The sequence below is a fragment of the Solanum pennellii genome, chromosome 2 (genome assembly GCF_001406875.1).
Source record: "Solanum pennellii chromosome 2, SPENNV200".
NCBI lineage: Eukaryota > Viridiplantae > Streptophyta > Magnoliopsida > Solanales > Solanaceae > Solanum > Solanum pennellii.
In genome coordinates, this window is record NC_028638.1 from 43,898,392 (window position 1) to 43,923,524 (window position 25,133).

The 25,133-nt window shown below is 30.1% G+C and overlaps 2 protein-coding genes across 4 annotated transcripts; both read right to left on the reverse strand.

The window, feature by feature from the left end:
• Nucleotides 1-8,271: 8,271 nt before the first annotated feature.
• On the reverse strand, nucleotides 8,272-15,621 carry LOC107011313 (probable purine permease 10). Of its 3 annotated transcripts, XM_015210752.2 has the most exons (3): nucleotides 15,473-15,621; nucleotides 14,316-14,623; nucleotides 8,272-9,135 (listed from the first exon to the last, which is right to left on the reverse strand). In XM_015210752.2, the coding sequence occupies exons 1-3, from the start codon at nucleotides 15,507-15,509 to the stop codon at nucleotides 8,446-8,448; spliced, it is 1,035 nt and encodes a 344-aa protein (XP_015066238.1). In that variant the 5' UTR covers nucleotides 15,510-15,621; the 3' UTR covers nucleotides 8,272-8,445. The 3 variants fall into 3 exon arrangements, with proteins under 3 accessions (XP_015066238.1, XP_015066239.1, XP_015066235.1); XM_015210753.2 differs by lacking the exons at nucleotides 14,316-14,623; nucleotides 15,473-15,621 and adding an exon at nucleotides 9,748-9,882 and having other exon boundaries at nucleotides 8,272-9,434; XM_015210749.2 differs by lacking the exon at nucleotides 8,272-9,135 and having other exon boundaries at nucleotides 13,358-14,623; nucleotides 15,473-15,606.
• A 5,509-nt stretch (nucleotides 15,622-21,130) lies between these two features.
• On the reverse strand, nucleotides 21,131-23,040 carry LOC114073880 (probable purine permease 10). The gene is made up of 2 exons (XM_027914552.1): nucleotides 22,895-23,040; nucleotides 21,131-22,351 (listed from the first exon to the last, which is right to left on the reverse strand). The coding sequence occupies exons 1-2, from the start codon at nucleotides 22,929-22,931 to the stop codon at nucleotides 21,270-21,272; spliced, it is 1,119 nt and encodes a 372-aa protein (XP_027770353.1). The 5' UTR covers nucleotides 22,932-23,040; the 3' UTR covers nucleotides 21,131-21,269.
• Nucleotides 23,041-25,133: the final 2,093 nt, after the last annotated feature.

Consider the following 25,133-nt stretch of genomic DNA (forward strand, 5'->3'; position numbering starts at 1 on the left):
AGGAGTTTAAAATAAAAATTTGAAGTTGAAAAAATTATTAAAAAGCAAAATTAATTTTTTGGGGAGGGGGTTGGGGTTGGGGGAGGGGAGGGTGGTCAGGGATTGAGTGAAAAAATAAAATTTTGATATTGAAAATATTTTTATTTTTTTAAAATTGATGTTTTTCCAAAAAAAAATGTAATTTGAAATTGGAGGAGAGATTTGAAAAATGTTTTCCTTAATTTTTGAAGTGAAGTCATTTTCCTTAATTTTGAGGAAAATGAGTTGATTTGGAAAACATTTTCCAAAACTTTTGCCGCAGCCAAACATGAGAAAATTGGAAAACATTTTCCAGAAAATATTTTCCTTCATACCAAACACACTCTAAGTTGGCTTTAACGAGGAAAAAACAAATTTAATTATTTTTCAATGGGTGTCTAGTTTAACCACGTGACAATTTAGTCCCTTTAATTAGCACCTAATTAAGACTACGATCTGTGACCTATTGGTTGAGAATCATGCGGCCTCATATTTATTTATTAGCAGACATAAAAATACTAGATGATCTTAATATATCTTAATCTTATTGAATAAAATTATAATACACGTAGAATCGATCGAGTTACACGCTAGCTAATCCGAACAAAAAATACAACTTATTCCGTTTTAAGTTCCACTTTACTGTATACTCTTTAAATCCAAACGCCATTTGATAACAATCATTATCCCTATTTAATATGTATTTCCCAAACTATAGGGGGCATTTATAGTTGTAACATTTAACAAAGCCCAATAATAGAGATAAAGTCCACACATTATATAAGCACCAATAATATGCTTACGTCTCAAATCAATTACGTATTCCAACTTCTTTTTTTCTCTTTTTTCAACACCAAATTTGTATAAAAATAATAAATTTCCATTAAATAAGGAGTTAGACCTGCGATATATACAAATTAAGGATGCAATTAGACAGGCCATTGACAAATTCAATATTTGATCAATGAAATGTTTTATTTTAAATGTATTACATAAAAAAAAAATTGTCATTAACACGTGGCCGACAATGTGATCTATTAATTTCTAATATCTTTAACCGACTAATTTTGACATAAAAACTTCAAAATTAGAGGATAATGATGTTTAACGAATTTCCTATTAGAAAGTGATTACAAACTTTATATAAGTAAAGAATGATTAGATTCAGTAAATCTAATGATTAAGAGGTGTACAAATTTGGCTTGGAGAAAATCCAGGGTGAATTAATTTAAATTATTGACTATTGTAATTTAAAGTATATATAGTCATTCGATTATATATTTTTTTTCTTTCTTAAAATTGAAAGTAGGGGGAGAGTATATGAGTTATGGAATCGAATTTCAAGGTGAAAAGTTACGTAGACAACCAACAATCAACTGAGTTACTAAAAAATTGTTTGTCACTCGATCATTGAGCTATGCGTCATTGACAAGTATCCAAAAAACATATGCCATCAGATCATTAATTGATATTCTTTGTAAATAAGCTAGTGCAGAAAGCTAGGTTAGTTTGGGTATGGAGTCGTTTTTGTTAGGTTGCGTTTTATCCTCTAATATGGAAATTTTCAGCTCAAATTCAAATTTAATCAGATTTCAATATGGATATCGGACACTGCAAAAAAAACCAAAAAAAAATAAATACTAATTTAGGCTTGTGACTATAGTCCAACTTATTGGGCTGCATTTCATAAGAAAATGGGCTATAGATTTGATTTAGCTATGCAGTATAGATTGAGAATAACAAGAAATAATAGTGGGCTTATGTATGAAGATCAAGAAAAGATTTAACAAAAAAAATCCCAAATCATGTGACTAATGTTTTACTTCAACTTGGACTGGCTCAGCCACCAAATGGCCCTCACAAGGCCTTAGACAACATTTTTTTCCTTCTAAGGGTTTTCAAAAATAGCCTATCTATCTTCATGAGATAGTGATAAAATCTGTGTACACTTTATTCTCTAATCAAGTGAAATTTCATTGAATATGTTATTATTTATATTTTTATTATTATTATTTTCAAAGCACACCCAAAACAAAGTTAATGGGTACAAACAAATTACCGAATGAATTCTGTGTCTAACGTAACTCATATTCAAAAGCTAACTTAAAGAAATGGCAAAGTCATATCAAACAACTCAATACTGAAATGATAATTATTTCATTTTTTATAAATTGTCATTTCATAAGTTGTTGGAGCGTACTAAATTTTGAGCTAACTGAATAGATTTCTCAAATTCTTTGAGTTATCTAATTGTCCGCTATATTATCTACTTTTAAATTATTTCAACTAGCTAGTAACTTCTTAATTAAGCTAAAAAGACAGATTAATTAAGATAGATGAAAATTAATTATTACTCATTAATGCTTTTGTTTGATGAGTAGTATTCACTAATATAATACTAACAGCAAAACAGACAAGTAGAGATGAATAAGGTAAACATCCAGATATTTGAAACTTTGCATTGACATTTTAAGAAAGAGACAAAGCTTATGATTGATGCTTTTGTTTTGGCCCAATATGGATAAAGTAACTACTGATACGACTTTGATACTGATACCATGTTAAATAAACTTTGAATCTAACAAAACTTAAAAGTTAACACAAGAAAGAAGGATTATCCAAGACGAGAAACCTAACATCCCTAAAAGAGGTGACATACCTATGCAATATACAGTACTCCCTCCATCTTGTATTAGTTGTTCGTTTTTCCATCAACACACTATAAAAATAAATAAGAATAATTTAACTAATTTATCCCTTGTAAAACTTTTTGAAATATTTATACTTTTTTAAACGACATCATATTGAACTTATAACATAGAAATCTTCACATTTACATATATGATTCAAATTCTTTGTATGAGGGATGTTTATTATAAATTATCAGCTTGATCATCTGAGGATTTAACTTCACTTGTTTTTGCCTCTAAATCATCGAGATAATGTTGATATATATATGATGCATATCCCCATAATCTGTTAAGATGCAGATTAGTTAATTTTAATTTAGAGCAAGTTGGCTTAGCTGGCAGATTAGGTACAAGTTAGTTACGAGTTGGTTATTTTGTTATAAAGTTAGTTAGTTTGTTATTAAAGTTAGTTAGCTTATTTTTTCCAGCAATTTGCTTGTGATTAGAAAGATACACACTTGTATAAATTGTAATTCACAGATGAGATAATACAAGTTTTTCCATTCTCTCATTCACTCAAAGCAGTTTCAAAACTCTGTTTCTCTCTTCCATTTTCATCCTTCTCGAAGCTTCTTCAATGGAGGTCTGAAGTACTCCATAGCTTCTCCTTGTTTCAACATGGTATCAGAGCTGTAAGATTCATCTTCTGCTCATCCTTTCCGCACTCATTTTCTTCTCAATTTCGTCTTAGTTTCTAGCAGTCATGGAGCCTGCTCCTCAAATTCCAGTTCAAAACCTTGCTGCAAATCAAATTCCAGTTCAGAACCTTGCTGCGAGTACATCTAATGATGCTTTCTACATGCATCCATCTGAAAGTGCCGGATCTGCCATCACTCCACTTGTTTTTGATGGAACAGGTTATCGTTCATGGAGACGGGGAATTCTTCGAGCTCTGTCAGTAAAGAATAAGACTGGTTTCATCAATGGGAAAATTGTAAGGCCATCTCCAGATTCAGCTGATTTCGCCCAGTGGGAACGATGTGATGATATGGTTACTTCGTGGCTTCTCAATTCACTGTCAAAAGACCTTGCTGACAGTTTGCAGTATGTCAATAACGCAAAGGAACTTTGGGATGAATTAGCTGACAGGTATGATCAAGCTAATGGTGCTAAGTTGTATCAATTGCAACGGGAAATCAATGAACTCACTCAGGATAATCTCGATGTTACTGGTTACTACACCAAAATGCGAAAATTGTGGGAAGAATTTAGCACACTGGACACAAATTCTCAGTGCACATGCTTGTGTACTTGTGGTGGCAAATTGAAGATGCATAAGGCTGAGTTAGACAGACGCCTCATTCAATTCCTTATGGGATTAAATGAGGTATACACGATAATTAGGGGTAGCATATTGATGATGAACCCCTTGCCTACTATGGCTCAGGCCTTTTCTATTTTGGTACAAGAAGAAAGGCACAGAGAGGTCAAACCTCATGGCAAACTCAACTTTGATTCCACTTCCCTTCATGTGAATGCTGCTGCCAGTTCTAGCTCAAATTTCAGGACAAACTATGCCTCTTCATCCTCTAAAGGAAATGGAGGAAATAAGCCTTCTAATAGATCAAACATGTTCTGTGAGTACTGCAAAAAGAGTGGACACACGAAGGATAAGTGTTATAAACTTCATGGTTTCCCATCGGATTTTAAGTTCACAAAGGGTAAAAATTCTTCAGGAACATCAGCTGTTGCTCATGGTTCTCATGATAATTACAAAGGAAAAGGCCCTGAAGGTAGTGAAGGTAGATGTGCACCTGACATGAGGAATACAACTATAACCAAACAGCAGATTGATCAACTGGTTAGTATCCTAGAACACATTCAGACTCAGGGAGGAAACAACACTGGAAATTCATCTAGAGAAATTGCAAACAACATTGCAGATGGAGCTGTGAACTTTGCAGGTATCCTAACCTGTTTTTCCTCAATTACTGATATTGGTTGTTTGTCATGTACGTGTTCCAAGTTGTCAAACAATTCATGGATCATAGATTCCGGAGCCTCAAACCACATGACATTCGATAAAACATTACTAATCAACATCAAACCATTACCCTACCCTTTCTTAGTTACCTTACCAAATGGATATAGAGTAAAAGTGGCAGAAATTGGTGATGCATGTCTGAATCCTTCATTAACTTTGCATAAAGTTCTGTTTGTACCTAGTTTTAAGTTCAATTTGATATCAGTTCATTGTTTGGTATCTCATGATAAAAGAATGATCAGTTTCAACTCTTCTTCTTGTTTGATGCAGGGCCCTTCAATGAAGAGCCCTCTGGAGATTGGTAGAGCACATAATGGACTATATTTCTTGTGCTCAAAATGCCACATTCCTTGCCATAACAACAATTTACTAAATGTTGGATCACACTACAAAATATCATCTGTTGATTCTAGGACACATTCTGGTTCTAGTGATTCTAGTTTACTTTCTAATTCTGTAGTTCCAAACATTTTTTCATGTAATTCCTTGTTTGATACTGCTATTTTGCCTTGTAATAAAAAATCATCTACTAGCATGAATTCAATTCTTGATAATCCTTTCATATCATGCATGTCTCATGGAAATAGTATTGATCACTTATGGCATAACAGACTAGGCCATGTGCCCTTTATCAAAATGAAAGGAATCTCCTCTATTCCTATATCCTTCTCACCAAAACAACCTTTTGAATGCACTGTTTGTCCCATGGCCAGACAAACAAGATCACCATTTCCAATAAAAACTGCTACTTCCAGCCAAAAATGTTTTGAACTTCTTCATCTAGATTTGTGGGGACCCTATCATGTACCTACTCATAATGGCTACAAATACTTCTTGACAATTGTTGATGATTTTAGTAGGTCTACATGGACTCAACTTCTTACTTGCAAAAGCAACACCCTCCAAACCATAAAGTCTTTTGTGTCTCTTGTGGAAAACCAATTCACAATCACTATCAAGTCCATTAGAACTGATAATGGGTCAGAATTCATCAATCATGAGACAAATATCTACCTCCAAGAAAAAGGAATAATACACCAAAGATCATGCCCATACACACCACAACAAAATGGTGTAGTTGAGAGAAAACACAAACATCTTCTTGAAGTTGCTAGAGCACTATTGTACCAATCAAAACTACCTGCTAGGTACTGGGGAGAGTGCATCCTTACAGCAACCTACTTGATAAACAGACTGCCCAACTCTTTCCTTCATAACAAGACTCCTTTTCAAGTGTTGTATAACAAACAACCTACCTACTCCCACCTTAAAGCCTTTGGCTGTCTATGTTTTCCTACTCTCAACAGTCACAAAGACAAGTTTGAACCAAGAACTACACCCCACATATTTGTAGGATATCCTTATAACACAAAGGGATACAAGGTTCTAGACTTAAGCAATAAGAGAATACATGTTTCCAGAGATGTGTCATTTTATGAAAATGTTTTTCCTTTTACTCTTTCTGAAGTTGATTCTAGTTTTTCTACAATACTGGAAAAGCTGAGTATAAATCAGACTACATTGCACTCCACTAACATTACTCCTAACAAAGTTCATATGATGGATGATGACACCACTATTACTGCCACTAATACTGATCAGCCTTCAACACCAAAAAATAATATCTCACCATCTTTGAATGAACCAGATATAGTGAATCATTCACCAACAATAACTACTCACCAACATCAAAACCTTAGGAGGTCCAAGAGGTCACACACCATTCCTACATACCTACAAGATTACAACTATTCTTTACCCTTATTACAATCCCAAAATTCAAATTCAAATCCTTCATCTTATTATGGCTACAATACCAATTACGTGTCTCTCACCAGTTTTAACCATGACAGTCAACAACTTGTTAACAATATTTCCCATGACAATGAACCATGTTCATATGAGGAGGCAGTGATAGACCCTGCTTGGCAAGCAGCAATGACATCTGAGTTTGAAGCATTATACTCTAACAATACTTGGGAGATTGTTAAGCTGCCTGCAGGGAAGAAAACAATAGGTTGTAAGTGGGTGTACAAGATCAAACACAAAGCTGATGGGACAGTGGAAAGATACAAAGCCAGACTTGTTGTGAAGGGATACACTCAGCAGGCTGGGATAGATTACAATGAAACCTTTTCTCCAGTAGTAAAGATGACTACTGTCAGGGCATTAATAAGTATAGCTGTGAAGAAGAACTGGAACATGTACCAACTGGATGTTAACAATGCATTTTTGCATGGAGATTTGTGTGAGGAAGTTTACATGGACATACCTCAAGGACTCTTAGTGGAAAACACAGGTTTGTGTTGTAAACTCAAAAAGTCATTGTATGGGTTGAAACAGGCAAGTAGACAATGGTATGACAAATTAGCTCAAATGCTTTTCTCAAGAGGTTATTCTCACTCAGACAGTGATTATTCTTTGTTTTATAGAAAGGCTGGTGTTTCTCTAGTGTTTGTTGCTGTCTATGTTGATGACATAATACTGACAGGAACTGATGTTAATGAGATCAGATCTTTGAAAAGTTTCCTTCATGATCAATTCAAAATAAAGGACTTGGGAAAACTTCATTATTTTCTGGGACTTGAAATACTTTATAAGGATACTGGAGTCCTGATCTCACAGAGAAAGTTTACTACAGATTTGCTGAAAGAATTTGACTGCACATCATGCAAACCAGCCATGTCGCCTCTTGAACCTACAGTGAAGCTCAAAGCAAATGAAGGAGCTTTACTAAAAGATCCCACATTCTACAGAAAATTGGTGGGAAAGTTAAACTTCTTGACTAATACCAGGTTGGACATAACTTTCAGTGTTCAACACCTTAGTCAGTTTCTTCAATCTCCTAGAGAACCACATCTTAAAGCTGCTTACCATGTCCTGAGGTATCTCATGAATGATCCTTGTTTGGGAGTATTCTTGTCAAATAGCACTGACTGCACTGTCACTGCCTATTGCGACTCAGATTGGGCTGCATGTCCTGATTCTAGAAGATCAGTGAGTGGTTATATTGTGTTAATGGGAGACAGTCCCATTTGTTGGAAATCCAAAAAGCAAGCAACAATCTCCTTGTCCTCAGCAGAAGCAGAGTACAGAGCCATTAGAAAAGTGGTGGGAGAATTGGTCTGGCTGGAAAGGTTGCTAACTGAGTTGCATTCACCATGTAATTTACCTATTCCTGTGTTTTGTGATAGCCAAGCAGCTGTTCATATTGCAAAGAATCCTGTGTTTCATGAAAGAACGAAACACATAGAGGTTGATTGCCATTTTGTCAGAGAAAAGCTACAGAAAGGACTTATTATACTTCATCATATTCCAACTGATAAACAATTAGCTGATGTTTTAACCAAACCTCTGCCAAGCTCTAAACATTCCATCCTACTGCACAAGTTAGCTGTGAGCTACTCACCTCCAACTTGAGGGGGGCTGTTAAGATGCAGATTAGTTAATTTTAATTTAGAGCAAGTTGGCTTAGCTGGCAGATTAGGTACAAGTTAGTTACGAGTTGGTTATTTTGTTATAAAGTTAGTTAGTTTGTTATTAAAGTTAGTTAGCTTATTTTTTCCAGCAATTTGCTTGTGATTAGAAAGATACACACTTGTATAAATTGTAATTCACAGATGAGATAATACAAGTTTTTCCATTCTCTCATTCACTCAAAGCAGTTTCAAAACTCTGTTTCTCTCTTCCATTTTCATCCTTCTCGAAGCTTCTTCAATGGAGGTCTGAAGTACTCCATAGCTTCTCCTTGTTTCAACATAATCCCAATAACAATGAAAACACCTTCAATCCATTCATTCTATCTTTCAAGAACAACATCGCAAAAATTGGCACAATTGAAGATCCCAAATTGATTATCACATTTGAGAATAAAGCAGAAGCCTTGTAAACCAATCCAACTGATCCAACAGCGTATAACTGCCAAGAAATGGCAGTACAAATCAAGTTTATAAAATAGGACGATTTCCCTCTTCTGTATTCTCCTATTTCCTTCTCCAAATCATTCCAATTACCGCTCGCGAAAAGCCCAATTAACGAAGCAATCGTCACGAAAAAACCTATGAAAAACGACATTTTCGTGACTTCTTTTAACGTGCTACTTTTGAATACCTTTTGGAATGCGAGTTCTGTTAATGAGAACTGCAATGCGTAACCTAAAGACCCGAATGTAGTAACTGCAAATCCGATCAGCAGAGATTTCTGAGATATTTCTCCGCTATCACCAGTCTCATTCTGGAATATAACAGCAGAGGATGAAAAGGAGAGAACCACAACGGAGTTGAGTATAATTGCAGTGACTTTATGTCCGTTGAGGAAGAAAGAGGTGATCGCGTTGAACGCCAATTGAGTACCGGAAATTAGGGAATAAGTGGAGGCAGGAAGGTACTGTACTCCAACTGTAAATGACATAGAGTTTACTACTTGAAATAAACCAAGGAAGATGTAAACGGAAGCGCCAACAAATACACTAGCGTTAACAGGTTGTTCATTTTGATTTTTGGTTTCAGAATAGAAAATAAAAGGCAGAAGAATTGGGAATCCAGCAGTTTGTGCTAATGTAGCAATCCATCTGATTTTGCCTCCTTGTTCATAATATACTCTGCCCAACAGAGTCCCAGCTGCTTGACCACCAATAGTAAAAAATGTGAAGATAAATATTTGTAGCCATAGTATAAATTTACTTGATTGAAAGCTGCTGTTTTTCGCATTTTCAGATGACTCTGTCTCCTCTGCTTCTTCATCTGTCAAATGAAACAGGGCAACATAAAAACAGAGAGAATCAAAATCAAAATTGACTTCTAATTCAGTGAATTTGAGCGGGTTTAGCTCGATCCATTTCAACCAAATCCGTTTCAATACTGTGGTTTGATATCGGTATCCTTATAAACTCTAGATTTATGAAAATCGATGCATCGGTGAAGCCAAAAATTCAACGTAATAGATTAAAAATCAAAATAAATATTTTTTTGCCTGTTTACATAGTGTAATTTTTCAGCAGAGATTTAATTGATTTTGACTCAATTGAGATGACGATGAAGAAGAAGAGTAACTGACAAGTTAGATGATGCAGCAAGTTTTCATGAGCTCCTTCTTCCATGCTAACAAAGTTTGCATAAACCGTTTTTTCTTCTTTTATTGTATGATCAATGAACTATGGACACCCCCAACCACATTTTATAATTCATTCCTTTAATTTTAATTTTATAATGCTAAATTAAAATTATATCAAATACGTCTAAATTATGTGATCTTAAATATAATAGATTTAAAAATTGGAGAAGGAGAGGAAGTATGATTTATGGGTAGATTAACGTTTCTTTTTCTACGTTTGGCTTCCCTAACATATTCTATTGTTTTTAATTGCATGTTACGTCGATCGTGAATAAGATCTGTCCATTTTTATTAAAAAATAATAATTACACCCAATATGCTTCTGTTCATATAATAATTTAATTTAAATGATCTCCTTTAATAAGTCAACATTTGGCCATGTGAATTAGATTTTAAAAATTTTCGTTAAAAATATATTTTACAAGATTTGATCAGATCTCTTCGAACATTTTTAAATTTTAAAAAATAATTGCACTCATAAAAGTTTAAATTTTACTATGTAAAAATATTTTCGGTTACCGCTTCAAAAACTTAAATTTCAAACTTCAAAATGTATAACTAAATTGAAGCAGATTTACTAAACCTTTAACCAAAATCGCCACTTAATTGTCATATAGGATATCAAGTAGGACACGAGAATTTACTTGTTTATATTATATAAATTTAAGTGATTATTTATTTATGTTCAAATTAAAGGATATGCCTATATATTATGCCTAAATATATTTTATCAATATTTTGTAATAGGGTATATAAAATTGAATGGTGGACGATAAATCAACCACAAAATTAACTTGTTCGCTTATTGAAATTGGAATCTCGAATAAACGGTTGATGAATGGATTTTATAATTAACGGCTTATTGGTGTGTGGGGTAGATTATTCAATATCCCTTTCTGATAAATCATTAACTCATTAAGAGTTACCATAGTTATATTTTTGATTTAGGTATATTAGCATCATTTAATATTTTTTCATAATATATAATTATTTATTATTAGACCTAAAACATATTTACTTTTATGTTATGAACTACTTACATTACTATAATATATAATTATTTATTGTTATTCCTAAAACCTATTTACTTTTATGTCAATTAACTATTATATTACTATTATCTATATTTTTTTTTAACTAGACGACTTTATAATATAACTACATTTAAAATAGGGAAAAAAACATTTGTTTAAGGAGTGTTAATGTAAGAAAAGGAAAAAAAATAGATGTTAGTTGATATATCGTCTGATAAGTATTAATTTGTTGTAAAATCAAAGAATATCTTATTAATTGCTAGCGGATTAATAAATTGAAAAATCCATATCTATTAAACCAAATTATTAAGCAAAATTAATCATTTGGTGAACAATCCTATTTGGTAGTATTTACCTAACTTCTGACTTTTGAGTGCTAAATTCTAATTTTAAAAAAATAAAATATAATAATTTCTACTGAATATACAGTGTTAGGAAATCAATAATCTAATTTTTGGAAATTCAAGAGTATTGAGCATATTTGACAGAATAGATTCTTTTTAGACTTTAATATAAACACTAAATATTAAATATTTAAAAAATAAATAAAGGTCACATCTCATAAAGATTAAAGGACCCCTCCATTTTTATTGGTGTGGGTCTCTGTGTACATTTTTGTAGGTATTATCAATTATGTAACACACCTAATTGTAAGTGGAGGCAGGGGCCGGTAATTGAATATTTAAACTACACTCAACGACTAATGACTTTTTATTTTAATGATATTTACATGAAGTTAAATAATAATACAAAATAAAAAATAAAAACAGTATGAAATTTCATAAATAGCTAAGAGATGAATCCTAATAATCTTCCTTAGTTACATTTTGTCTAATTATGATCCACAGTTATAGTTTCATTTCGCTGTCTTCATTTTTCGTTTGCATATTTAATTGTTTTTTTTTAATATATAATAAATTATACAAATTAAATTTATACAAGTTACATATTATATACAATTGTTTGTATTGAATACAAACTATGAGTATAGACAAATAAGTAATTGTATACGAGTGTTGAAATTATATAATTGATTCGTATAAAGTATTGTGGGTGATACTAAAAAGAAAAAATATTACTAAAAAATTAAAAAAAAACGTTTATATAAACACAAATAAGTATAGATATGTACGATATAATAACAAAATAATTAGATATACAAATACAAAAATATATATATAAATAGAATCTATATAAATGTTCTTTAATTAAACTGTGACCACAACTCATAATTATATAAAACTATAATTGTATTAAATAATATATCAATAATATTTATCAATTCACCTAACTTTTCCTAAAATGAATTAGTTCAACTAATATCAACGGAGAAAAGGACAGTACAATAGGGGGTCCCAAAGGACGAAATAATTGAATCTTTGAGAAGATCCTAAAGCTTCTTTTTTGTTTTTTTTTTATTAAAAAAAGATTCAAATGTCAATTTGGACAACGAAATAATTGAATCATCGAAAAGATTCTAAAGTTCCTTTCTTGCTTTTTTGGTTGAAGAAATTTTTTTTAGCGCCTTATTAAATAAATTATAACTCATAAATACGATATAAATATATCTTAAAATAACACATTAATGAATCGTATGTATGCATTTTTCTTTTTAAATAAATGTTTATAGTTATCAGCTTTCAAATATGTAGTATTTTACTTATTTTTACTAATCAACAAGAGTAGTAACTAGTCATCTTTTAATAGACAAGCAATCTTTTCATATTAATCTTTTTTGGAAAAAAATAAACAAATTTTTTTTATAAAATATAAATTTATAAATAAACTTTTTTATTTATTTATTTTTTAGGTAAAATTACTATTTAAAATTCTAAATTATATTTCTTAGAAAATTTAAAATTAAAATTTAGAATGATTATCATGAATTAAATGCACGCTCAAATTAAACAATGTTTAACGGCTAGCTTTATTTATTTATTTTTTGGTTTTCTATCTTGTGTTCGGAGCTCATGCTCCGATTAAATTCGAATCATGCTCTTCAGGGTCAATGGGAGTGGCGCCCCAATAGAAACGCAATCTTATTTGATTACAAGTTAGTGCTATTTTTGTTAGTGGGGTGAAAGTTTGTCGTGTTGGTTGGTTGTGCGTGAGTTTTGTTTTATAAAGGATAAGGGCATGCCATCTTGACAAATGACATGTAACGTATAAAAAGTTGATCCCTCGACCTTACTAAGTGACGGATCAAAGATTTTAAAATTGTGAGTGCTTTAAATCCAAGATGCCATAGTGGGCATTAAACCCGACACAACAGATGCTACGACTTTGACTATCCATAAATGATCATGGCATCAATCAATTACTTGTTGCTTAGAATCTAAGTGTCCATTTATTTAAATTTATACCATTCGTTCAAATTTCTATATAAATATATATAGTTTGATACGAGATTAATGGGCGCTCGCGCACCCAGAATAATCAATATGAAATCGAACTTATTTGACCACCGAATATGAAAAATTTGGAAACCAGACGCACTCTTTATATGGAAGAACAGAAGATACCTAAATACATAGCCAGAAGCAAATCCAATACATAAACAGCAGTTCAATTTACACAGAAATCATAAAATTTTACAGATTAAACAATAAGCTATAAATTTGCATATTTAACTTCTCAATCTAAATAAGGAAGCTAAATCATTCAGATATATAAGTTTCTTGAATGAAAGGTTTGTTAAAAATCATCATCCTGATTATCTGAGGCTTTAATTTCACTATTTTTTGCCTCTAAATCATCGAGATAATGTTGATATATATATGATGCATATCCCCATAATCCCAATAGCAATGAAAACACCTTCAATCCATTCATTCTATCCTTCAAGAACGCCATTGCAAAAATTGGCACAATTGAAGTTCCCAGATTGATAATCACATTTGAAAACAACGAAGACGCCTTAAAAACCAATCCAAATGATCCAAGAGCGTATAATTGCCAAGCAACAGCAGAACAAACCAAGTTTATAACATATGACGATTTCCCTGTTCTGTATTCTCCCATTTCCTTCCCCAAATCCTTCCAATTACCGCTCGCGAAAAGCCCAGTTAACGAAGCTATCGTCACGAAAAAACCTATGAAAAACGACATTTTCATGACTTCTTTTAACGTGTTACTTTTAAATACCTTTTGGAATGCGAGTTCTGTTAATGAGAACTGTAAAGCGTAACCTAGAGATCCGAATGTTGTAGCTGCAAACCCGATCAGCAGAGATTTCTGAGATATTTCTCCGCTATCACCAGTCTCATTCTGGAATATAACAGCAGAGGATGAAAAGGAGAGAAGCACGACGGAGTTGAGTATAATTGCAGTGATTTTTTGTCCGTTGAGGAGGAAGGAGGTGATGGCGTTGAACGCCAATTGAGAACCGGAGATTAGGGAATAAGTAGAGGCAGGAAGGTACTGTACTCCAACTGTAAATGACATAGAGTTTACTACTTGAAATAAACCAAGGAAGATGTAAACGGAAGCGCGAACAAATATAGAAGGGTGGTGAGTGGTTAGTTCATCTTCATTGTGATTTTTGGGTGAAGGATAGCAAATGAAAGGCAGGAGAATTGAGAATCCAGCAGTTTGTGCCAATGTAGCAATCCATCTGGTTTGGCCACCTTGTTCATAGTATACTCTGCCCAACAGATTGCCAGCTGCTTGACCACCAAGAGTAAAAAAAGTGAAGATGAATATTTGAAGCCATAGTATGAATTTACTTGATTGAAGTCTGCTGGTTTTTGCATTTTCAGAGGACTCTGTTCCCTCTGCTTCTTCAACTGTCAAATGAAACAGGACAACATAAAAACAGAGAGATCAAAGTCTCGCTATCTTAATAACTCAGTTGATTAACTAAATTTCCACGTAATATTATTTTTTCTTCTATCCATAAATTGAATGCTTTAAAATAAACAAAAAGAATAGAACTATATACTCTAAAGGTCAAATATATTACATCGGCATTTGGTGGAACCAAGAGTTCTAAATTCATTTTTTTTAATAATAAAAAACGATGCTCTGTTAGATAGAGAGTGCAAAATAATAATAATAATTTAATTCTGGATAAGACACGGAATCAAGAGCATATTTGAATGAATAAAAGATAAAACAAAATTTATTCAGAAGTTCTTATCCAATAATAATTCAGAAATTGGGATAGAATTAGAGCAGGCACAGAGCTAGCAAAAGTCAAAGGGTTCATCGGGTTATATTTCATAAGGGAGATTAGGGATCGATTCCCTCTGTCAATTCATGATAACTCTAGCTCTTTCAGTTTGTTTCATAGCCTTTGTTTAGTACGATTTATATTTGCTATGTGATTTGCTAGCTATTACATAGAAACGGATTTTGCAGAAGAATTACAACATAGACTTTTCAGCTACTCCAGGATAGGATTTTTCTTTGAATTAAAGTTTGAAAACGGTGACGAGTAAGAAGAAGAAGAAAAATGGTACATTAACATGAACAATAGTAACCAAAATCAGTGAAAGTTCCGTTTAACACTGAAAGTGGCAAAATCAGAGTTCAAGCAAGGAGATTCAAAAACATACAAAACTGCTCATAAATTATTTTGCTTCCGAACACAGATGACAATAAATTGAGATGATGAAGAAGAAGAGAAAACTAACCAGTGAGATTCAGCAGTTTTTCATGTGCTCCTTCCATGTTAACACGCGCCTTAAAATTTGGAAAACCGTTTTCTTCTCTTATTGATCTATATTAACTTATAGAAGCACAAAGTATTATTCCGTTAGTCTTTATTATAATATATTTATGTAAGTTTCCTAAGGTTGACAATTGAGTGGGTTGAGTCAAATCTGAGTTATAATGGGTCAAGATAATAAACAAGTAAATATAATAAATTAATTAAAATTTGCTTATGTAATAAACATTTTTGTATCTAATAATATTCTTTTTTAATGATTATATACAATATATTAAGTAAATTATATTTTGATTTAATTTCTTATAAATCAGTTTGAGTTACGTATTAACTCAATTTAATATGTTAAGATGAGGTGAGCTAATAAATGAGTGGATATTCGAACGAATTAAATGAGTTGAATTTGGATGTGGATTGTCACCACTAATTCTCAACAAGATTTGGAGAAACTACCTAATGAAGCAAACAATCCAAACCATATTTACTAAATTCTCCCTATAATCTTAAATAATTATATTTATATCACTAATTAATAATTTCAAATAAGATTTTAAGTTAGATATACTTAGATACATGTTTTTTGCTGTCAGATATATTGAAATAGGGAGAGAGGCGAGTGAAAACAAAAAGAAGATAAGCGAAATTTGACTATTATTTCAGATACATGTGAATTACACTAAATACATATATATTTGAGATATTACATACATAAGAGACTGACAGAGAGAGGCGAGTGAAAACAAGAAGAAGATAAGTGAAATTTAACTATTATTTCAGATACATGTGAATTACACTAAATACATATATATTTGAGATATTACATACATAAGAGAGTGACAAATAAGATGAAAAGGAGAAGAACGAGAATTATCTATATATAGATGTATCTAGACAAAACAACAATTTATTAAAATCATAATATTATAAACTAACATATATCTAAATAATCAATAACTAAACTAATAGAATTTTCCGTAAGTTATATAGCAAGAGTTTGTGAAAATATCTATCTACTAGTATGACTCCGATATTTGCGGTTAATTTCACATATTACCTTTTAATTTTCATTTCTTCCCAAATATTGGGAATATTTATATGCTAGTATAGAATTTATTTTTATTTTTATTGGTCTAGAAAGCATATAGTAAGAATGGATTTAATGGAAGACAGAAACAAGTTGGGCAACAATAGCAGGTGGGGTACCAAAAAAATGATATTTCAACTACAACCAAATGAGGTAATATGAATGTTGAGAAAAGGACAAATAAATTCATTAAATAAATATCAAATAATTGGAGGGAGAAAATACAATAGCCCTCAATATACATACCATTTTGACTTTATTTAACACCAAAATATATAAAATTATTTCCTTTAAATAATACGTATATAGTATATGAATATTAATGGTTTTTTTTTGTAAATTGACATTAAAATACTTTTTTTTTTAAAAAATATTGATCAAGTACGATATATTTGTCGAATATTGAAAAATACTTCTCGAAAAATTTGTTAAAGAGAACTGTTTTTTTTTCTTTTTCAAAAGGTACTTTAGATTAACGATACTTTTTGATAACATTATTTCTCACAAAAATTAATTTATAAAATATTATATAATTAAGTTCAGCAATATGTTCTCTTTTAGGTCTTTATATTTTCTCCGCCTTACACAAACTTAAAAGAGTACTTGAGGTGAATTCTATATTAAAATATGTGTTTGTTTATGATATTTGAATAAATTTCAATTTTAATTTAAAGTTTTAATTTAAATTTCCAACTTCAATTGTACTAATTTTATGAAAAGAATCATTTGACTTTAAAAAATATCTCATTCATTTTTTTAGTCCTTTCAGACCCAACTCAAAAAAAAAAAAACAATTCCTCAGTCATAAAATGAATTTGGGTTGGATCATAATAAAGGAGGAATTAAGTTCTTTTTACTTATATCGGAACGAAAAAATATAAAAAAATAATGAAATAATTAACCAGCCAGAAGTTTGCCCTTTTCTTTTTTTAATCTTATATATATATATATATATATATATATATATAAACTATACAATTTGAGTTTATACAAATAACATATTATATACGATTCATTGTATTTGTATTGTATACAAACCTTTACTGTAGACAAATAAGTAATTATACATGAGTGTTGAAATTATACCACTGGTTCGTACAGAATATTGTGGGTGACAATATATTGAGAAAATACACAACAAAAAATTAAAAAATATTTATAGATGCAAATATGTAGAGATATACATATATACTAACATAATTGTTAATACGTATACAAATATAAAAATATATATAAATTAATATATACAAACACCTAAGATTCTTTATATAAAAATATCATTATATTATAGCTAAAAATTTTAATTATATAAAACTATATAACTATATTAAACTGTATACTAATATTATATGTCAATTTACATAATTTTTCTAAAATTAATTATTTCAACAAATAAATGAACAAAAGAACAAAAGGACAGCACACCGTGGGGTCCGAAAGGACGAAATAATTGAATCTTTGAAAAGATCCTAAAGTTTCTTTTTTGTTTTTTTGTTCAAAATTGGACATAGGTGAATCATGAATTGATATTTAATTTGAATACGTAATTTGGATCTTTTATGGTTTTTTTTTAATTAAGACTCCAAGTTGTGTAATTTATTCAGATTTAAGAAAATTTAGAGTCTTATATAATTCATAAATAAAATAGTAGAATGTTCTATTACGATGCATTTATAAATCTCGTTTTTGCATATTTTTTCTATAAATAAATGCTTACAGTTACGAGCTTTCAAATATATATAAATGGGCAACTTTCACATATAGCAAACAAAAAATTCATATTCGTATGCTATAGCAAACTTTACATAATTGCGCTCCATAGCAAACATAAAACTGTATAATTCGATATACATATACAATTGTATAATTCGCTGGCCTAAATTGTATAATTCGCTGGCCTATTTCGCTGCAATTGTATAATTTGCTTTGCATACAGTTGAATCGAATTAAAATGTATGTATAATGCATAATTATAAGTGTATAGCAAGAAGATATATGTTTTTCTCGCTTTATACAAAACAGAAACAGAATTATACACTTCTGTGTATAAAGCGAGAGAGGCGAGCGAGAATGGAGGATGGCGAGCGAGATTTTTGGGAGAGAGACGCTGGCAAATTTTAGCTAATGTTTGCTATGGAGCACAATTAAATCAAACCCTAGCTATTCCATTTCATTTAGGTTATTAGTTTGCTATTATATACAATTTTTCCTATATAAATTAATAAAATTCACAATCAATAATAATAGTAATTAGTTATATTTTGATTGAATATTTTCACATGAGTACAAACAATCTCTTCGGGTCAATCTTAAGTTTTCTTTTTGAAAAAAAAATCAAAACAATATATATATGTATAGGAATTTTAGGTCAAGTTTTATATTTCTTTTTTTTTTTAAATCACTATTTAAAATTCTGTTTTTATTAAAAGAAAATATGAAACTTAAATTGAAAATTATGACTTAACGTGACCAAACATAAACATTGATTTGTGGTTGTGAGTTGTTTTTATAGTAAAAGGATAAGGGTTTGCCATCTTCAGTCTTGACAAATGACAAGTAACGGGGTGGGTCAGGGTGTATAAATTTTTATTTTCTTTTAAGATATTGTTATACGTAAAATTTATTTTTATAATTATTTTAAATTTAAATATCGTGTGTTTTTATTTGATTTGTCATTTTGCCATATTATATGAGTTTATACTACACATAAGTGTCTAATGAAAAAATTAAGGTGTGTAAGTGAATTATATTGACAATTTTAATTTTAAAGGGCCACAAACAATCTATGCCTTTTTTTTATATATATATATGTAAATTATATAATTTGGTTTCGTACTAGTAAAGTATTATATTCAAATAGATAAATAAATAATTGTATATGAGTGCTGAAAGTATACAATTGGTTCGAACAAAATATTATGGTGATAATATAACGGAAAATAAATATAAAACTAAAAAATAAAAATTTATTTATATAGATGGAAATACGTATAGATATACATGGTAATTAATATACTAACAAAATTATTAATATGTATACAAATATAAGAATACATTAAAATTAATATATCCTGATAGAATTTATATAAACGCCTGAAATTCTTGATAACAAATTTTATTAAATTATAGCTACAATTCATAATTACATAAAATTATAACTATATATTATATAATAAACTACAAATATTATTTGCTAATTTTACGTGCTTTTTTCTAAAATTAATTAGTTCAACAAATATATGAAAATGAGGGTCCTAAAGGACGAAATAATTGAATCTTTGGAAGATTCTTTTTTGTCGTCTGGATAAAAAGATTCTATGGTCAATTTGGACTGGATCATGATTTTAAATTTTAATTTGCATATGTAATTGGGATCTTTTATGGGTTTTTAATATAAAAATTTTAAAGTTGCAAAAATTCTTTAATTTATCTAAAAAATTTATAGGTCTTATCAAATGAATAATTATAATTCAAAAATAAGATATTAAAATATCTTAAAACGATGCATTGATAAATCATATGCATGCATGTTCCTTTTATAAATAAATGTTTACAATTATAAACTTTCAAATATGTATAATTTTACTAAAATCATCAAGACTGGTAATTGTTTATTTTTTGCTAAAATATTTTAAATATAGTACAAACAATCTCTTCATATTAAAATAAACTATTTAAAATTTTAAATTATATTTTTTTAGAAAATATGAAATTTAAATTTAGAATGATTATCACGAATTAAATGCACACTCAAATATTAATTTAAAATTAGGGGAACTTTCGCAAATAGTCACTATATATAATAAGCTTAATTATGCTCCATAGCTATAATTTACATATTTACGGATTGTAGCTACAATTTAAGCTGTCTCTTTCATATAATTCGTGAATTCGCAGGATTATATAATCTGCGGTACATTTGTATAATTCAGTTATTTTTGTATAAACTCGAAATAACGAATTTATACAATAACAAACATCAGAAATATAAGCAGTTATACACATTATATTATATAAATTTTAAATTATACAAAAGTTATACAAATTATATTACAAATTTTGAGTTATACAAATATATAAATTATACAAAATTAAAAAGCTGAAAAACATAATTGTAACTAAAAGTAGATCATAATTAATAAAATAAAAACAAACTATAACTATATTAAATAATAAGCGTAATTTTCCCTTTTAAAATATTTATGCCGTGACCAAACGCAAACATTGATTTGTTGTGCGTGAGTTAAGTTTTTATAAACGATAAGGGGCCATGCCATCTTCACAAATAACAACTAACGTATAAAAAGTCGTCCCTCAGCCCACACTTCTTGACTTCTTTTCATTCAGCTGGGACACTGAGGGTGAGGCCTAGCTGACGGGGTGTATGTGCATTCGTAAATTTTGAAAAAGATTATATATACATAATTATTTTGAAAAATTAATAGTGCATTCATAAAAAATATAAAATTGCCGTTGTATTGTTTGTACAAACTAGAGTATCTACACTCAAACTTGAATTTGAATCCGTTAGAGCTCATATTAAGGTAATATTGGTGCACCCGTTTATTGAAGAACAAAAGATACATAGCCAAAGGCAAATCCATTATATTAAGACGATTGGATAACAAGCTATAACTTTACATATTGAACTTATCCATCTGAATTACAAAGTTTCTTGCTAAAAATCATCATCCTGATTATCTGAGGCTTTAATTTCACTATTTTTTGCCTCTACATCATCTAGATAATGTTGATATATATATGATGCATATCCCCATAATCCCAATAGCAATGAAAACACCTTCAACCCTGTAATTCTATCTTTCAAGAGCACCATTGCAAATATTGGCACAATTGAACCTCCAAAATTGATGATCACATTAGAGAACAACGAAGATGCCTTTGAAACCAATCCAACTGATCCAACAGCGTATAACTGCCAAGAAATGGCAGTACAAATCAAGTTCATAAAATATGACGATTTCCCTCTTCTGTATTCTCCTATTTCCTTCTCCAAATCATTCCAATTACCGCTCGCGAAAAGCCCAATTAACGAAGCAATCGTCACGAAAAAACCTATGAAAAACGACATTTTCATTACTTCTTTTAACGTGTTACTTTTGAATACCTTTTGGAATACGAGTTCTGTTAATGAGAACTGCAATGCGTAACCTAAAGACCCGAATGTAGTAACTGCAAATCCGATCAGCAGAGATTTCTGAGATATTTCTCCGCTATCACCAGTCTCATTCTGGAAAATAACAACAGAGGATGAGAAGGAGAGAAGCACGACGGAGTTGAGTATAATTGCAGTGATTTTATGTCCGTTGAGGAAGAAAGAGGTTATGGCGTTGAACGCCAACTGAGTACCGGAGATTAGGGAATAAGTAGAGGCAGGAAGGTACTGTACTCCAACTGTAAATGACATAGAGTTTACTACTTGAAATAAACCAAGGAAGATGTAAACGGAAGCGCGAACAAATACACTAGCGTTCACAGGTGGTTCATTTTGATTTTTGGTTTCAGAATAGAAAATAAAAGGCAGAAGAATTGGGAATCCAGCAGTTTGTGCTAATGTAGCAATCCATCTGCTTTTGCCTCCTTGTTCATAGTATACTCTACCCAACAGAGTGCCAACTGCTTGGCCACCAAGAACAAAGAAAGTGAAGATAAATATCTGAAGCCATAGCATAGATTTACTTGACTGAAATTTGCTGTTATCTGCATTTTCAGATGACTCTGTTCTCTCTGCTTCTTCAACTGTCAATTGAAACAGAGAGGTTTCAATCAAAACTGACTTCAAATTCTTGTTAATAAGCAATTATATCGGAATCCCAGTAACTCAGTAACTAAATTTATCCATTTCAAAATCTCCATGTATTATTAAACTTCTAGTACTGTTTAGCTCACTTATGAATATTAAATTCATTTTTACTAAAAAAAAAATTAAAAATGTTCTCTATTCGATAAAAGAGTGCAAAAAAAAAAATAGTAAATTAAAATATTTAAATGTATAAATAAAATATTTGAACTGTTCATAAAGATAAGAAAATCTATTTCTTATCCAGTTAATACTTAGAGAAATCTGATTAGATTTAGAACAATAGAGCTAGCGAGAGCCAAGGGGTTTATCATGTGTTATTTCAGAACGGAACTTGCTTAGGAGATTCGAAAACACACAATAATTCTCATAATTTTTTTTTTTTTATCTATATAATATAATTTTTCAACAAAATCCGGCTCCGGCTCCGCCTCTATACAAAGATAACAATAAATTGAAATGAGAAAGAAGAGAAAACTAACAAGTGAGATGCAGTAGCTTTTCATGTGCTCCTTCCATGCTTACACGCGCCTTAAATTTAGATAACCGTTTTCTTCTCTTATTGATCTATATATGTTAGGCACAGTCTGCACAGAATATATATATAATATAATTTATAAGTACAACAATATTTTCTTTTCTACATTTTGCTCCCCAAATTTATTCTATTGCCTTTATTTGCATCATTGATTGCATGATGATTCGTGGATATTCTTAATAAGTTAAAAGGTGGAGTTAGGTGGGTATTCATGAGTTCGGATAAATTTAGTAGTTTTTTTGTATACTAGATATTTATATTATGAATTTTTAAAAAATTACAGTATATTAACTTGTGAACCTCAAAAACAAATTGATTTAGAATTCAAATTTTTGATCTTGGCTCCACCTCTATTAATAGAGTAACAATTCAACGGGTTGAGTCAAATTTAAGACGGGTTGTAACTTATAATGGGTTAAAATAACTAACTAGAAAAGGAAATTACAATTACTCAATACAAATTTGTGTCAATGGGTCATAAAACTGGTCAAGGTCCAATTCAATTTATTTTTTATTATGCTTTAATTGTTTTATTTGTTCTTTTAAAATAAAAATAATTTTTATTTGTTATGGTTATACATATCATATGAATTAAAAAAATAATAAAAAATATTTTGACAAAATTTTCCATGAATTAATTTGGATTACACAAATTTTAATAGGTTGAAATAAGGTGAGCTAATAAATGAGCGGGTTACTCAGATGAATTGGGTGAATTAAATGGGTTGATTTAATTTTACCATACCACTAATCCTCAATAAGAGTTGGAGACACTACTTAATTACACAAACCATCCTATTATTTTTACTAATTCTCTTATAGTTTGAAATAATTATATTTTATCTCACTAAATAATAATTACATGCTAAAGTTTTAGTCGGATACACCTAAATACATGTTTTTTGCTATCAAATTCACTAGAATAGGAAAAGAGCGAGCGAGAAATGGAGGAAGACGATCGACACTCGTCTATTTATTTCAGATACATGTCAATTAAGAATTAGATATATACACTAGATACATGTCTCTGTATGTATTTTAGGATATCATATACAAAGAAGAGTGACTAAACAAGATAGAAGGGAGACTAATAAAATTTATTTATGTATCCCAAATATATGTGAATCCATTTTAATACCGTATATCTAAAACAAATTATATCTAAATTTATCCTCATATATCTCCAGATATATATATTTAAATGTATCTAAATGCACATAAACATAAATCTGATAAAATTCATAATATTACAAACTAACTATTTCTAAGTATTCAGTTCTTAAGCTAATAGATTCTCGTAAGCTACGCATAAGAGTTTGTGAGAATATCTATTGCTAGTACGACTTTGATATCTGTGACGAATTTTAACATTCTACCTTTCAAATTTGTATTTTCTTCCCAATTTGGAGAGAATATCTATATGCTAGTATGGATTTCTTCTGGTTGAATTTATTTTGAAAAAATAATTTCACGCTTAAATTATCATAACAATTTATTATATATATTTACTATACAAAAATGAATAATTTTATATCCTAAAATGACGTGGCAAAAAAAATATAATCATAATAATAAAAAAGCGTGTTTGATAAAAAAAATAATCAGAATCTTCTGTTTTACCTCCATCCACAGTTTTTCTTCTTCACAATTTATGTCTTTTTTTTTTAATTTTATTTTTCATATCCGATCCTTTTTCAATGCTTGTCTCATTCCACCATTTTCATTATACCTACTTTTTCTTTTTGACTTTGTAGGTGGTTGAATAAATTGATAATTGAATTTAAAAAATAAAAAATTATAATGAATTTGTTGGTGATAAATGACAAAGAAGTGAGAATTGAAGGTGGTGAAGATGAAAAAAATAATATGATAACGATGGTGGTGAATTTGTACTTGTTGATGATTTGTTTGTCGGTGTAGAACAGAATACAATACTTGTCCCTAATTGCAGTATTTAATACTTCTCCGTCTCTAATTACTTGATTACTTTTTTTTATAATTGTCTTTAATTACTTGTTCATTTTAACAAATCAAGAAAGGATAATATTCTTTTACCTATTAGACCCACAATTAAATGACTAATTACTTTATAAAATGTAAAACTTTTCGGCCATTTTATAATTAATAGAGATAAAATAATAAATTCACTATGTTATTAATTATTTTCTTAATAGGTGTGCCAA

Bases quoted from the DNA above. Each gene is read 5' to 3' on its own strand.
- LOC107011313 (XM_015210749.2), bottom strand. From the start codon at position 15,509: ATGGAAGGAGCACATGAAAAACTGCTGAATCTCACTG. The intron at 14,624-15,472 runs GTTAGTTTTCTC...TTCATTTGACAG, and splicing joins AAAACTGCTGAATCTCACTG to TTGAAGAAGCAGAGGGAACA.
- LOC114073880 (XM_027914552.1), bottom strand. From the start codon at position 22,931: ATGGAAGGAGCACATGAAAAGCTACTGCATCTCACTT. The intron at 22,352-22,894 runs GTTAGTTTTCTC...TTCAATTGACAG, and splicing joins AAAGCTACTGCATCTCACTT to TTGAAGAAGCAGAGAGAACA.